The sequence below is a fragment of the Fusarium subglutinans genome, assembly GCF_013396075.1.
Source record: "Fusarium subglutinans strain NRRL 66333 chromosome Unknown NRRL66333_c0000057, whole genome shotgun sequence".
In the NCBI taxonomy this organism is placed as follows: domain Eukaryota; kingdom Fungi; phylum Ascomycota; class Sordariomycetes; order Hypocreales; family Nectriaceae; genus Fusarium; species Fusarium subglutinans.
In genome coordinates this window covers 74,069-89,517 of record NW_023502120.1, presented here as the reverse complement: position 1 = coordinate 89,517, position 15,449 = coordinate 74,069, and the positions used below count along the sequence as shown (strand labels likewise).

Here is a 15,449-nt window from a genome sequence, read left to right as displayed (position 1 = left end):
CGTAGAGACCGAATTGGGAGCCGTGGACGAGACGACGAGGATATCGATGATACGGCAATGGTCAGTCGTAATGGAGTCGTTGAACCGGGCCAATTCGGTGATGGCTCTGCTTAGGTAAGGAAAGCTTGTGATTAGATGCAACCGCTATGGGGGGCATTACGGTTTAGTGCATGGTGCATGCTAATAGTGGATAGAGCGTTGTATAAGAGCCCGTGTTGCGTGCGTGCATCATCATGAGTGGGGTTCCGCTCACTCTAGTTCCGGCAATCATAGCGACGAGACAAGCAGCGCAGCGCATCCCATAAGATACCACCTTGCGTTTTCGTTTTAGAAAAGCTTCGTTGACTTAGACTAAGCTTACATTCATTTTCTCTGTCTGAATCTATTATTGCCTCTCGAATCTCTATCGTTACTTTCAAGCTGAAAACCGTATTATTTTAACTTCCACGTTGTCCTTCGCAAGCCCGATAGCTGGCTTCCTTAAACGAGCTCCCCACGTTCGCCAAGCAATGACCGTCTAGAGCAATCATCCAACGACATATACATATATATATATATCTTCCATTTCTGTGACACGAAACTCGCAAGCGAACGTTACAAACACCTTCGCCATGGCGACTCCAAAGTTCAGCTCGAAATCGCCCACGATTAGACGAATACGTAAGTGGCCAGCTCCAAAACATACAACATACTAGAGCATCGTCACCTCGAATTGATTATCAACCCCGTAACTAACTTGAGAAATAGTTCGTGAAGCAGCCGAAATCTCCAATTCACCTTCTGCCGATTACACAGCCGAGCCCCTCGAATCCGACCTGTTCGAGTGGCACTTCACACTCAAGGGGCCACCCAACTCAGTCTACAGCAACGGCATCTATCATGGTCGCATAGTTCTTCCACCCACATACCCACTTCGGCCGCCTTCTTTCCGCTTCATGACACCAAGTGGTAGATTCGAAGCCAATCGTGAGATCTGCTTGAGTATCAGTGGCCATCATGAGGAGACGTGGCAACCTGCATGGGGAGTACGGACAGCTCTTGTAGCGTATGTTTTCCTCCCGTCCTTGAAGAGACTGCATTAGCTGACATTTCGGCTTGGATAGGCTTCGAAGTTTTATGGAGACGGATGCTCGTGGCCAGCTCGGAGGTCTTGAAACCACCGACGCAGTGCGCCAACGTCTTGCCAACGAGTCACCAGCATTCAAATGCGCAACGTGCGGCAAGACAAACGACGAGATCATCAAGGAATGCGAAGAGCGAGCAAAGGAAGCATCATCAAGTGCACAGGAAGTCGAGATCCCCAAAGAGTTGAACATGGGATGGCGAGATGAGATGGGAGCCAAGAAGGAGGGCGAGAGCAAACCCGGACAGACAAACGACGACGCCGAGACCGCTCAGCTTGCAGAGGGATTTGTTCAGACTGCACCAGATGCTGTCACAGCTGCCAACGATTCTTCGGCCCCTCAACCACCAGCAGAGAACCGAAACCCCACTCCGACCCGAACTACTCCCCTCCCCGTTCCGGCGGCTCAAGGACTTGTACCACAGGCTGCAGCACAGGCACAAGCGCAGCAAGCTCGAAGGGCAACAGACGACGGTGTTCCTTTGTGGCTTGATCGAACTATCGTTGTTTTGGTGGTGCTCTTGGTGGCTCTCGTTCTCAAGATCATCTTTGCTGTGTGATTGCGTATTATAGGTTTTCGTATGTGATTGTCGGCAAGGCGTATGGTGTTTTCACATGGATCAGTCAGTTAGGGGCGAATTAGATATCCGGTCAATTTGAGTCTGATGTGAATACCGCCTTGAACGTGAGGCAGACGTCTTGTATACTACTAATGTTACTCGAATATCCAACCCCAGGGGACAGACGACTTTGGTCCACTCGATTGGTAGAAGAGGCGGACTTTGTTGGGGCATTCTAGTCTTTTTGATGCGAGGAATCTCTCAGATAGGGGTTGTGCTGTGGCCACAGAAGCATCAGCATTCACGACAGGCCAGGCTCACCTGAAAGTCAAGGTTCCTGGCGCCCCAATAATGAGAACTCGAAGGCGTCGGGTTTGCATTGGATGCTTATGTGCGCAGGCTGAACCTTGTCTCAACAAAAATATAAAAGACACCGAATCCCCTATCGTTAAAGTCAAATATACCTGCAGACGCACTATTTTCTACGGTAACCTCCTTTCCATCTCCATCCCGTCATGTTTGGCCGTGAAGATAACCGCTTCTATAGAATACCTCACCTATCGTACACATAAACATCATCAAAATGACCGACACTGATCCTGAAGCCACCCGCTCCCATGACCTCCTCGACCCTCGGAAGTTGAAGATGGCCAATCGCGGGTACTACATCCAGTCCAAGATTCTACACGTCCCCGATCAATTCGGGTTCTTCTCTGCTGGTCCACCTTGGCTCCAGGTAATGGATGCTGAGTGTTTCACCAGGGTATTGGCGTATTTAGCAATCGTCGGCACCTTGGAAGCATTGATCCTTGCTTATTTATGGCGGAATGAATCCTTTGAGTGGTTTGTGGTCTATGAATTTTTGGTGATAAACTGCGAACTCATCGTGGCTATCTGGATTATAGTATGTGTCGCCCATTACACCAAGCGTGGTCACGACGAGGGGTCCTGAACTGCGAGCACTATGGCAGAGAACAAAATCTGAGGCAATGATGCAGTGGTTGGTTGATTGACGAGGTTCGTTACTTGCATTTAGGACTCAGCTTATAATCTATGAGCAAGATGGTCTGGGCAAAAGGAGTCGCAAGGGGCCGTTGTAGTTCAGCTTGAGGCAGACGGTATAATCCAGTTTGCAGCAACGTCTTGTACATACGACCATACCTACCAGAATACGGGATCCCGTCCGCTCTCCCATAGTCATAGTCAAGCTGGTAAGGGGCGGATTAGTAGTTGGGTCGGTGACGACCAGCGAATCCCCGCTGTTGTATGTTTTTGCCATTTGTAGCAACTATTACTTTTCTTTTACTTATTTCAATGACAAGCCAAAGGCTAGTTTATCTTTAGAAGAGGCTATGATGATCTCATCCTAAACTTATGATGAATTGGTCCTAAGTTATACTTAACTATCCTAAGTTTAGGATCTCTAGTCCAAGTTACTGAATCACTCGTGACTACTCTATCCAATAACCTTCAGGCCAATATTAAGTCATAAGTAAAACAACAAGACGTGAACCGGATGAAACACGTAACTTAACTATAGATCTATCTCGGTCCCTAAGGTTGGACCTGTCGTAGCAATTCTATGCGTCCTTGTACTGGGTGGTCTCCCTTTGTATGCTTGGGCATGTCTAATGCCTCCTTGAAAAGAACGTTGGCGCTTGATGTTTTTGTCTGGTGACGGGAGATATCGAGTTTCAAGGTCTCTCTGTCTCTTTCCCGTCTCGAATTTTAAAGCCTATTGCTTCTGTTTGAGGAGTGTCTGTAAAGTGAACTCGCTTTCGTCATTGGATAGGGAGAAAGTAGATCTGTTTGCGGTAGTGGCTGACTTAATTATATGTGTCCGGCTTGACTCTGAAGCCGTAGCCTAGCACTCTCGCCCTGAAAGGACTGGCTCTCTTCGCTGGTCTCGGAAAGGTGTGCTCGTACTGCACAGCATCCCCCTTGGATAGCCATACTGTTCCCCTGGCTGTCTGCTAGTCTTTGACATGGCCAATGTCCTCTCTTCCAGCGGTGCTCACACATTTTGTATTATAGTCCGCAAGAGAAGTTTTGGATCAAAGGATCACAATTCACATCCTGTGAGGGGATTTTTTGGTAGCATCAACCGGCTAAATATTCTCAGAAGCTGAAGGTCGAACTGATAAATACGCCGCATAAGCACAATAAATCAGGGGCTATGCCGGTTTCATTGAGCTTTCCGGCTATTTCATGGATATCCAGTTTCTGTGGTCGTTGACGGGAAGCACGCAATCGACGAGATTTGGTGAAACGTTATAATCAATATATGGATATAGAAAAGCGTGTCTTGCTGCGACATGGAGATTGCCTTTCATGTTTCTGGCATGATCAAGTTCAGTCGTTGTTACTAACAATCGTGGAGAAGAGTAATGCCCGCCCTTCTGCATAAGACGCAAAGTTGTGACGACTATATCGTGTAGAGATATTATTTAGTATGGCAAACTATAATGGTTTGAATTTCACCTCAGTTTCCTGCGAGGTATTCCTAATTAACAAGGTATTTTAATAACTCTTAGTCTTCCACTTCTCTCCTGGCCTTGAGCTGACGTCCACATTGCCACGGTACAGCTAGCCACCACCACTCTCCGACTCTGAGTCCAAGGCCATCCTCATCCTCTTCAAGTACACCAGTTTTTATGCCCCAGTCCATAATAAGCTCGGCCTCGAACTCCTCGAGGATCGGCTTGAGTGCGTTACACACACCCTCGATAGTAAGATATCCTCTCGTAGCATATACAAAACAGAAAGCTCCCAAGACGTCCATCCACCGCTCTGCATCTCTACGCCCGAAGAAGTCAACCCATTGTGGAAGCAAGTGCTTTGTAGTCGGTGGTCCTTCATTGATGCTCTTGCGGATGACACCCACATCCTCGTCATATTTGTACGAGTCCGTGGGAGTTGCTTCGATGTTCCAAAAGTAGCTGTCTTTCTTCAACTTGCGCATCTCATAATACCCCGGACGGAAACCCAGAGGGATATGAGGCACATTGACTGGGGTGAGCTTAATCCTTTCACTGGCGTTCAGGTTTGTGAGAGCCATTACAGCTCCGTCTTGGAGGTTGAAAGGAACCTGATAAGCTTCACCACGCCGGAAGGTCGCATCCAGCTTTGACTTGAAGTCTGCTGCATCTTGGTACTTAGTTCGCTGGGCAAGTTTTCCAAGTACATGCCCGAAAGCTTCATTTAGCCTGAAAGGCCTTCCTGAAAGCGGAGGGCGTTTGCTCTTGCAAATGATGCGCTGTGTCGTCAAGACATCAATGGCTTCTTTCAGTATGGCATTGATTTGGTCTTGATCGCCGTCTGCGAGTGTTCCAAACTTTTGTTGTATCTGGTCAACTGTGTAACGACTCTCATCTGTGCAGCAGAGAGATCTCACCCAAGACCTCGCAATGACCTCATTCGTAATCTTGACTTTCTGATCTAGGCCGCTGAGCATATTTTCAACAGTGACAAATGCCGGGGAAGTGACAGCCTCGAAACGGGCATAGACAGATGACTGAGGGTTGTAGAATTTCTCCCGTGGGTCTTCTTCCTCGTGAGTAGCGGCTGCAGAGGTGGAAAAATTATCTTCGAAGTAGTGCCTGGTTGATGGCAGGTCAACACCCTTTCTGCGAGGCAGTTCAAGGGTCCACTCGATCAAGCTGTCCCAGTCATAGTCCATAGGATCCTCGAAGTCGAATTCTGGGAGCTCATTCTTAGAGTACGCAACTATGAACCGATCTTGGAAATCCTTGGTTAGCTTCCTGACATAGGCACCCTGGTCTCTCCGGGCATCGATCCAGAACCGGCGGATATCTTTGAGGGCAAGATTAGGGAAAAGCTTAAGGAGTAATCCCCAATCAACAGACTTGTCGGCACCACCAAGGAGAACACGAACAGCGACCAAAGCAGCTAGAAGACGTTCTGAGTCACTGTCAACGGAGCTTGGGCCGTGCTGGTCATTCTGGCCTTGCTGTCTCTGCTCAGCTTCCTCAGGAATGGGCATCAGAGCTCGTGTGACCAGGCGCACTCGTTTGACTCTTGGTTGTTGTGCTAGTTGCTGCCGACTGATGGACGCTCGAGGTCGGCTGACTGAGCCTCGGCCAACACCTCGGCCTCTTGATGGGCGGCCGGCGCCTCGAGCAAGCTTTGGTTGCCTGTATACCGGGAACTCGGGCCATTCAGTGCTATCATCTTCCTCATCAGACGAAGCGTCCACCAGAAGAGCACGGTCAGGAACATCTCTCGGGAAAGACTCTGGGGTAAGCTGCCAGTCCATAGGCCAAGAAAATTCAGGGGCTGGAGTCTCAAGCACTTGATCGTCCCTTTCGCTCGAGAATGAGATGAATATGTTGTGAGGGCCGGCTGCTCCTGATGGCGCATTAATGAATGATTCGGACCACGCTCGCTCCAGGTCCATGCAGCAGTACAACCTCTCAATAAAGCACCGGTATGGGTCAAGAACATCTTGGCGCTGGAGCTTATCGCGGTTGAGTGAATGCGCTTTCCTGTCAATCATGTCTATCATGGACGACCAGGCAAACCAATTCGGGTCAGGCATCCAACCCGTCAACGTGTAGCTGGCATCTTGCGTCTCGAAATCCTGCAGTGTAATACGTGGCCAGACACTATCGTAGCCGGAAACAATGATCGGCTTGTCAAAAACAATATCCCCTGAGAAGGAGCTTGAAAGCCGTTGCTCCAAAATAGCCCTGAAGTCATCGGTGAAATAGCGTTCTGATCCTTCGATACCGTCTTCTTCCAGACATGTATTAGGATCCAGAAAACGAAGAGCTTCAGGAGCACCTTGAGAGGACTCAAAGTGTTCATAGCACATTGGCTCTCCTATGTCACCTTGCCACGCCCGGGATCTTGAGGGGCGTCCATCTGCAAACATGCTTTTGCGTTTTCGACCACGCTTTGCAGGCGGAGGGAAGTCACCTTCGTCGTCGTCATACTCATCCAAAGCCCGCTTCTGGGCAGCTCGTGCCACGTATACCGGTGCATCTAGCATCTCGACTTCTTCAGGGAGATCTCGTCGGCCTCGTTTCAAGAGATCGCTATCAAGCTGAGCATCAAATGGAGGGGGAAGATACAGATGCGGATGTGCTTCTTGAATCTTTTGAGCCACTTCAGAAGCTTCAGGAGAAAAGGGATCGACCCCAGCTGTGACAACCAAATGGCATTTCTCAGTCACACCTTTCTTACTGCGAAATGTGAGCCAATGTTCAGCCACAGTCTTATGCTTCAATAGTTCTCGGAATGCAGCCTGGTACGATCGGATTTGTGGCACTACCTCAGGAAAGGCTTCGACCCATCGGATACTGATGGCTGTCCATAAAGATTTGCCTCCTGGGAAAACCCCTTGATGCTCTACCAAGATATTTTGGATGATCTGGGATACACGATTGTTGATGACAGCCTTGGTAATAGGGGCATCAGTGACCATAGGGGTCTTCGGTTTCACAGAAGAGCCAACCGCGCTAGGTGTCTCATCGGCGCAAGGTTGCATGGGCTGAGGCTGTTCGAGTTGAGGGGTTGCGTCTGGCTGAGATCCGTTTCTTTGGAGTTTTGACCGAGGTGTCTTGGGAGATGCTCCTGCAAGGCTGAATCGATCCAATGAGCTGAGAACCGGGCGCAATTGGCTGTTCTCGCCTTGCACAAGGGCACCATTAGTACCGTTAACAATTGAGAGCTGTTTTGGAAAGTCGAACATTGCAACTGGAGGTCGTTGCAATTCCGGGTTGACTTGAAATGCCTCTCCTTTGAAACTTAGGGTTGGCCGTGAAGACCAAGTTGGCCGGGCTGCGATTGGGCCCCGTGTTCTCGGTCCTGGCTTCGGCGTTGGTATATCCTCATTTACTGGGCTTATTTCCATGCCTTCGCCACGAGCCTTTCCGTCCTTTTCTCCTTCATCGTTGTCAACCTCTCTTCCAGCATTCTCATCATTGTCGTGGCCTTTGTCTTTATCCTGGGACTCTTCTCTTCCTACGTCGTTCACAGCTCGCCGGTCTAGCTCTTGTGGTTCGTCAAAAACAAGTGTCGCAGTGTCTTGATCTTCAACTTCTATCACCGATTCTTTTCTTCCGCGTCGAGTTGGTGTCACTGTAGACACATCAAATGATGGATTACAACTCGTCTTTGACTTGGTCACATGATAAAGCAGGCCATTATCATTTTTCCATGCTCTGCCACATTTTTCGCAAACCCAAGGCCGTGGGGAATTCTCATTTTCAGTAGCTTGTTCCGCGTTTCCTTTTGGCCTATCCTCACCCTTTTTTGGTCGGCCGCGTTTTCTCCCGATGAGTAGGCTCTCAGTAGCGTTATTGGGTTCCAGTTCATCATCAACATCCATTCGGTTACTAGTTTCTTCGTTTTCGGCACCAGAATCGACGGTCCTGGTCTGAACTTTCCTGGCGGAAGATCTTGTTGGCCTAGTTCTCGTTGGCCGTGCAGGTGTCGCCACATCTGTCTGTGCCCTCGCAAGAAGTTCTTTGAGGGCTGCCGGTGATACTTTGAGAGTCACCACAAGGGTAGCAGCTTTTTGAGGTTCAGATACAGCATCATCCCGCTGATCTTCGTCAATTTCAGGTGGCGCTAGTGATTCAGGTGCTGGTGTCTCTGGAGGTAATTCGGGTTCTTGAACAATTGTTTCTGGAATCTGTGGGATCACTACTTCTTCAGTGGTTTCATCCTCTGGTACAACATCCTCTTGCGGTAAGACTTCTGGTGTTGGAGCACGTTGTTTTCGGCCTCTTTTTGCCTTTGGTGTTGGTGTAGGCTTCCCCTTCTTAGCTTTGGAGGCCTTAGGGCGGCCCACTGATTTTCTGTTGGCCATTCCCATGCTGCAAAGCTCAGCCAATGTTGGCGAGTTCTCATGAGATATCGATGACGAGGGTAGCGAGGAGAAACCATAGACATCTGCCGGAGTCGATGTTGTTTCTTGGCCAGAAGCATCGGCTGGTGTTTGGGGGTCGTTTGGTGCAAAGTAACGATAAGAGGCGACCTTTCCAGATCTCGTATGTTCGCTGTAAATCTGAAAATGGGCCAGATGGGGTGGTTGCAAGCCGGGAACCGCCAATGCCGTGGTCATTGAGGAAAGATGTCGGCTGTATGATGGGCCTAACGTTAAGGCATAAACATCCGGGTTTGTAAGTCCAACGTCTCCTAGGCGCTTTGCCATCTCGGCGATTATAACAGGAATTGGCTTGTCTAAAGACCATGGTGGCGATTTGGATACTTCGGAAACGTTCGAGGCTTGACCTATGAGTTGCTTGTTCCCATCATAGCCATCCAGGTCCGGGTTCCTTGGAGTCTTGCTCTTTCTCTTGCCTGTTGAAAGATACAGGGACCAATCTTCTGCATTGAGATCTCGGACATATTTGACACAGTCTTTGAATACCTTTTCTCCCAGCTTCGCTGCAACATACTGTATAACGCCTCGCTGGTTGAGAAAGCGACACACTTTGGCCAAGACCTTCATTTGCCAACGCATTCCCAGCACACCAAGTTTGGATTTCATGTCTTTCATCTGGAGGACTCCCCACTCCTTGACGATAGCCATAATGGTTGTTGCCAAAGCAATATAGTCGATAGATTCGCCAGTCCATCGTACGCGCCAAGGGACGGGTTCGAGATCTTCGACAAGTACTTGTCGAGTTAGTGTCATGTCTGGCCGGGCTTCGTCTACACCCTCGCCGTCTTTTGGTAAAGGAGGAGCGAATAGCTTCAGCCACATCTTACTCGTCTTTGTGCCGCGTACAAGTGTTGTTCTCTTGACAATGTATCCTTTCTTAAGGAGACTATCTGTTCTCTTTGGCACACTGCGCTTGTCTTGATCCGTCAGGCGCCCAAGATCTCCCTGAAGAATACCTTGGGTAGTAGTTGAGGCTATACCCAGAAGTAGCATCCATTCAGACTTAGGTACGCGCTTGTAGTCAACTGCATGGCCGGTAAGAGACTCCCACATGGTATCCTCAGAGGCGTAGACTCGAACATTGTGGGGTTCTGTAGGTTCTGCATTTTGTCCAGGGGTACCACCAGCAGTTGAAATCGCCAGTACTTGGTCTAAAGTTAGGTGATTGTACTCGCGATCAGCGCCAACGGAAATATCCCGTCTCGCAGTGAGCCAGCTCCAAATGGTCGCGGCAGTGCGGGCTTGTACAGCTGAGTCACCCTCAGATAATGATTCTGTTTGGGTTGAGGGATGATGAATAGCTTTCAAAACACCATCCACAGGACAGCCTAGAGTGAAGCAGTTAGTGATTTGTTCTTGAGTAGTGGCAGGAATTAAAGTAATCAATCCATAAACTTGCCTTCTTCGCCATGGCATGAGATGTGAACCAAAAGGCCCGCGATCAAGCCTTCGAGCTCGGATGCCATTTTATTACATGTATCCTATAGTTCATTCTCAAGTCGATGCGACGCGTAAAAAAAAAACTTGACGAAATTGGTCTGGGGCGAATTGAACTGATGAGCCCCAGCGCAAAGATCTTTGTTGCTGCACGAAAGAATGATGAAGTGGGGATGGCGGGACCTGAAAAGGTGGAGGACTCAAAGAGCCGCATGAGCTAGGTTAGTACCTTAGGGGGTGAAATGATGACATAAGCATCCTTACCCTTCAAATTCTCAATTCTGAAGTCTCAGTTGCAACAGGTGTATAGAATAAATGTATAGAACTTGGGCTTCTGACTTATTCCCAATTTATCAGGCCAGTCAAAAGATTGTGTGTTGGATTAATTGAACGAGAATGACTGCATTCCCAATCTTTTAATGCATGCAAAGTACTAAGACAAGCGAGCAACAGCACTTGACATCTGCTGAAGAGAACCTCTAGTAGCAATTGGATGGACTGTGTATTGCGTTTGAGGCAAATACCTTGATTGCACAGGACTTCATATTTACTCAACTTTTTTAACCTGATATCGTGGTTTGTCAATGCTACAGATGATTTCTATTTTCCTCATACTCCTTGTAACACATACAGGTAGATTGTTGTGCTGAACCCCATTTTTGAGGTCTGATGTCAACCGGCTTTTTTCTCTCCACCCAATCATAAACCCACCAAAACCTCACTTTGACATTCTTGCAGAATGAATGAGCCAGCAACGCCACAAGAAGTTGCTTCTGAGGATGGAACAGCAAATACTTCAAGAAACAACCCATTACCTACAGACAAAGCCATCAAGAATCTCATTTCCACTTTCAACGAACTCAACAGCAATAGTATCGATGAGCTCTACGATGAACCTAGTCCCCTAGAATTTATGCGATATGTTGCTCGCAACACACCATTCGTGATAAGGGGCGGAGCTTCGTCGTGGAAAGCTTGTCAGGATTGGAATTCTGCGTACTTACTCTCTGTAATGAAGGGGCACTATGTGAATGTTGCTGTCACGCCATATGGGTTAGTTCCCTCCGCCGGATATGGGCAATAGAAGGAGTTGTTCGCTGACTCTGACAGCAATGCTGATATGCCTACTGTGCCTCCTGGTGAAGAATCTCTGGTCTTTGCAAAGCCTCACTATGAAGATCAGCCCTTTGAAGAGCTGCTTGAGTATGTAGCGCGCCAAGGCGCGGATCCTGATTTTCCCCCTGATGCCGAAGTGCGATATGCCCAAACTCGTAAGTTAGCCTATTTCTCTCCCAGATGCGTTGCTGAATGTCCTCAAGAAAATGATAACCTGCGTGAAGAGTACATCACTCTCTTCTCAGATGTACAAAAAGACATCCCTTTTGCAAGAATAGCGCTAGACAAGAGCCCCGATGCCGTAAACTTATGGATCGGTAATTCTAAATCTGTTACAGCTATGCACAAAGATAATTACGAGAATATCTACGTACAGATTCTGGGACGAAAACACTTCGTTCTACTGCCTTCTTTATGCCACTCCTGCGTCAACGAGCAACCTCTCAGGCCCGCAACGTACAGGCGAGGAGAGAATGGCATGGAGCTAAAGATGGATCCTGATGATGAGGCTGTTCCTTTCGCAATTTGGGATCCGGATAAACCTGAACAAAATGCCACAAAGTTCTCTCATCTTGCCCGGCCTTTACGAGTAACATTGAACCCTGGAGATATGCTTTATCTTCCGGCTATGTGGTAAGGCATTTTACAAGCCTGTCTTTTCCACTAAACATCAATTACTAACACCGGCTAGGTATCACAAAGTGCTCCAATCGTGCGCCGAGGAAGACGAAGGGTTCGTCCTCGCCGTCAACTACTGGTACCAAACCACATGCTTTTGATTACCCCTGCAATGCTAACCAGTCCCTAAACTAGGTACGACTTGGACTTTTCAGGTCCACTTTATCCTACATCGACTTTTGTTCGTGATATAAGCCTGGAAAATAGAAAGTAGTCTAGAAAATCGCCCCACACAGCATAAAACCGAAACACCAGATCCATGCCCCCGCCTCAACCCGTTGCCACCCATGATTACTTCTTCTTCTTCGCAATCCTCTTCTGCGCTCGCAATTCCTTCTTCATGCGGCTATCTACCAGTTTATACCTCCCCTTAACGCCGTTAGGACGACCCTTGATACCGCGGTTAAGACCGCGAGCAACAACAAGCTTAGGCTGTTGCTTTTTAGGCCTCTTTGCTGCTTTCGAGATAAGGCGCGAAATGCTGTCGGCCTTCTCTTTCTCCGTCATATTTTCGTCATTGTTCAGTAATTCTGACTTCTTCTTGAGTTTCTCAAGCTTCTGTGCGGCCTTGAACTTCTTGCGAGCCTTGGCCTCGCGCACCTTCTTGATGGGGCGAGCATTGAAAGCTCGCATCTTCTCCTTAATTGCCTGCGCGGCAGCTTTGCTGATGGGTTTCTGAAGCTTGTCATGTCGTGATTCATCCTCCACAAACCAGTCTGGTAAACCATCACGATCGCGGAAGGCATACTTGTTGTAACCGTCATCAATAGCATCATGTGTCGTCGTTTGGCCAGTGGCGAGCCTGTGGGCAAGGGACATTGCTTCAGCAGTGATAATGTCGATATCTGTGTACCTGTTAGTACTGTGTGCTATTGTCTGAGGAGTCTTGCCTTACCAGGTCTTCCATCGGCTCGCCGGGTGTCCTTGTCCCAATCGTCATCGTCATTTCGCTTGACAACCTCGAACCCATCCTCATTGTCCTTCATCTCGGCATCAGAGTCAAATTGGGCCGCTTTGGTCTTGGTAGACTTAGCAGGAGCCTCAGCTTTGCGATTCTTTGCTTGCTGAGCCATAATGGTTTCGGCATCTCGATTGACTTCCTCATCCGCGCTGTCCTCAGCAGCATCTTCATGCTCGGGCAAGATTCCGCTTATGCCCGAGAAAATGTCTTGATCGAAGAAGGCCGTTGCTCTCTTCGATAAGCCGTTTGCGCCCTTCGAAGAATCCAGATCTCGGATAAGTCCCTCTGTAGGGGCTTCGTCTTCGTCAGAAGAGAAATCATCCTCTTCAAGCTCCGAAGAGTCATCCTTCTCATCCACTTCCTCGCCTGACAGACCATCCCACTCATCGTCGCCAAAATTCTTACGGGCCTTTTTCGCTCGGTACTTCGCATCAACCTCAGCCTTGCGCTCTTTGTACTGGTCGTACATGGACTCAAGCTCTCGCTCCAAGCGATCTTCTTCAGGGTCGCTCTCATCGTCCGTCTCTCCTGATGAGCCGAGGCCACTGTCGGCCTCCTTCTGGGTCGCTTGTGTGGGAACAATCATCTTACCACGATTCAATCTTCGCATGGCGTCTGTCTTGTCGACTTTCTTGAGCGAAAACATTGCCCCTTCGCCAATTGGTCCGCTTTCTTCTAAACCGATGTCGAAAGGCGTACTCATGTTGAGTTGCATGCGCACTACCTCGCGTTGCTTTCGTTCGTTTTCCTTTCGCTTCTCTCGTTTTCGTTTAGTGTTTTCTCGGTCCTTCATGTTTTGTAGTTCTTCCTGGATCTTGAGTTCCTCATCCATTGACTCGACTTCAGCCACTTCCTCGGGTTCCTCAACCATTGCGGTCTGTGGGGTTTTAAGTTGAAAGATGTCCCTGATCTTTAACCGCCACTTGAGCAAAAGTTTGAAATCTTTTCGTCCCAGCACTCGTAAATCCGAACAGCAGTTTCGAATTTCGTCTGTGGTCTCAGGGAGTTTATCGAGCGCAGCCAAGGCAACATCACCGTTAGGTGGTTGCTGGAATGTGAGTTTGTTGTAGGATCCCAGGATTGCGATTGGGTCTGTTGTTTGGATAAATTCCGAGGCCGCCATCTCTTTGAACTGTGTGTAGTCGCCTTCCTCATAACCATCTCGCTTTCGCTTCTTGACTTCGGGGTTATAGACTTTAGCCTCGTTGTTTGGATTTGGGCCCTGGAGTTCCGCAAAAACATATGAAGGATCAAGCAGTCGCGGATCCAGCTTCTTCGGGGCCTTAAATCCCTGACATACGAGAAAAATCTCCGCCGACACAGATCTCGACGAGCTAGGCTTCGTAGCTTCGACCTTAGTGAAGAGCTGCTTGCAAACCCATAGTAGGGGGAAATATTGCTTCGACCTAAACACCTTTGTCACGAAAGTCCCTGATTCCTTCAAAAATTCCGCAGCTAGCCGCAGGGATTGTAAAGCGAGCTACAATGAGGCTCATGTCAGTCGGTGTCTAGAGAGAAGAGTAATGTTTCAAGATACAAACCTCAGCTTGGTTGAACGAGTCTTGAACCCAGGCAGTTCCAACATTGGGCGCTCCGTCATGTAGTACCGTATCGACTTTCATTGTTTTCAAGTGCTGTTTGATGACAGAGCGGCAGTGAGGAGTTGTTATGTCATCTTGCCAAGTTATCGCCCTCGGGACTGGCTTGATTTTGTCGAGGTCGCATCCGAGCAATAAAGCTCCCTGCGGAGTACACTCCGAGGCCACTTGTAACCAAGACTATATAAGAATTCATCAGTGAAGCTCTCAACAGCGGATTGTGATACTCACACCAGGCGCCGCGCAAAGATCAAGGACGACCCTACTTCTCTCGAGAAAGCCATACTTCTTGTTGATCTGGATAAGCTTGAAAGCTGCTCTCGCGCGATATCCTTTTTCCTTTGCAAGTCGGTACCTGGATATCTTCGTTAGCTTTTATACTAGCTTCACAGTTTGGATGAGCTTACCATTTGTCGAGACGCCCTTTGCCATGCTAATTCCTTTGTTAGTTTACGCTTTGAAGAGTACAGCAGTTTCGTTACCTTCTTTTGGATCGCCATATTCGTGACTTGGGACGAGCGGAGGTGTTGCTGTCTGCGAAGGCCCAAGTGGTGTTGAGGATGTTGTAGAGAAGGACGACACACGATCTTCTCAATACTCAAAAAAGTTTGGCCCCACCAGAAATTTTGCGACCGATAAAGCCGTCACGTGCAGATAAGATCTCTTTGTTTCTGGCACTGAAATGGGGGGCCTATACTCCGTAGATCAGTTAGTATTGATAATGATTTCTCGGGAGATTGTTAAGTCAGCCTCTGTGTCCTAGGAGTGGCACTATAAAGTGAGGAGATGAACAAATATGATTTCTTTTGAGAGCCTGCATTGATCTATTGCTGAAATTTTTGACAAGGTTATCAGTAAACTCAACGTCCATGAGCCACTATGGCACAGTGGGGCTGATTACCTAACCCCCGCATTAGCTTCTCATTCTCGAAATGGCGGCACGAATGATATCAGAAGTTATCGGGAGAACAGACCACATTAAAAAGCGGCTCAACTCACTCAACCTTGAATGCTCCTCGCCTGCCTCGGTCATTGTCACCAACAACTCGGGCGTGTCGTCGGC

General features: G+C 48.5%; 5 protein-coding genes across 5 annotated transcripts; 3 read left to right on the top strand and 2 right to left on the bottom strand.

Annotated features, from left to right (window-relative positions):
• Positions 1–611: 611 nt before the first annotated feature.
• FSUBG_5679 (ubiquitin-conjugating enzyme E2 J1) lies at positions 612–1,683 on the top strand (the record flags this gene model as incomplete). Its single annotated transcript, XM_036683800.1, has 3 exons — positions 612–660; positions 748–1,045; positions 1,104–1,683. 3 exons carry the CDS (start codon positions 612–614, stop codon positions 1,681–1,683), a joined length of 927 nt encoding a protein of 308 aa, XP_036538813.1.
• Positions 1,684–2,266: 583 nt separating this feature from the next.
• On the top strand, positions 2,267–2,635 carry FSUBG_5678 (uncharacterized protein; the record flags this gene model as incomplete). Its single annotated transcript, XM_036683799.1, has 1 exon — positions 2,267–2,635. The coding sequence occupies one exon, from the start codon at positions 2,267–2,269 to the stop codon at positions 2,633–2,635; it is 369 nt and encodes a 122-aa protein (XP_036538812.1).
• A 1,578-nt stretch (positions 2,636–4,213) lies between these two features.
• On the bottom strand, positions 4,214–10,012 carry FSUBG_5677 (uncharacterized protein; the record flags this gene model as incomplete). Its single annotated transcript, XM_036683798.1, has 1 exon — positions 4,214–10,012. One exon carries the CDS (start codon positions 10,010–10,012, stop codon positions 4,214–4,216), a length of 5,799 nt encoding a protein of 1,932 aa, XP_036538811.1.
• Positions 10,013–10,772: 760 nt separating this feature from the next.
• Positions 10,773–11,928, top strand: FSUBG_5676 (phospholipase; the record flags this gene model as incomplete). Its single annotated transcript, XM_036683797.1, has 4 exons — positions 10,773–11,086; positions 11,144–11,304; positions 11,353–11,782; positions 11,841–11,928. 4 exons carry the CDS (start codon positions 10,773–10,775, stop codon positions 11,926–11,928), a joined length of 993 nt encoding a protein of 330 aa, XP_036538810.1.
• A 190-nt stretch (positions 11,929–12,118) lies between these two features.
• On the bottom strand, positions 12,119–14,886 carry FSUBG_5675 (SPB1-like protein; the record flags this gene model as incomplete). Its single annotated transcript, XM_036683796.1, has 6 exons — positions 12,119–12,672; positions 12,723–14,268; positions 14,330–14,566; positions 14,618–14,741; positions 14,794–14,819; positions 14,869–14,886. 6 exons carry the CDS (start codon positions 14,884–14,886, stop codon positions 12,119–12,121), a joined length of 2,505 nt encoding a protein of 834 aa, XP_036538809.1.
• Between the last annotated feature and the right edge of the window lie 563 nt (positions 14,887–15,449).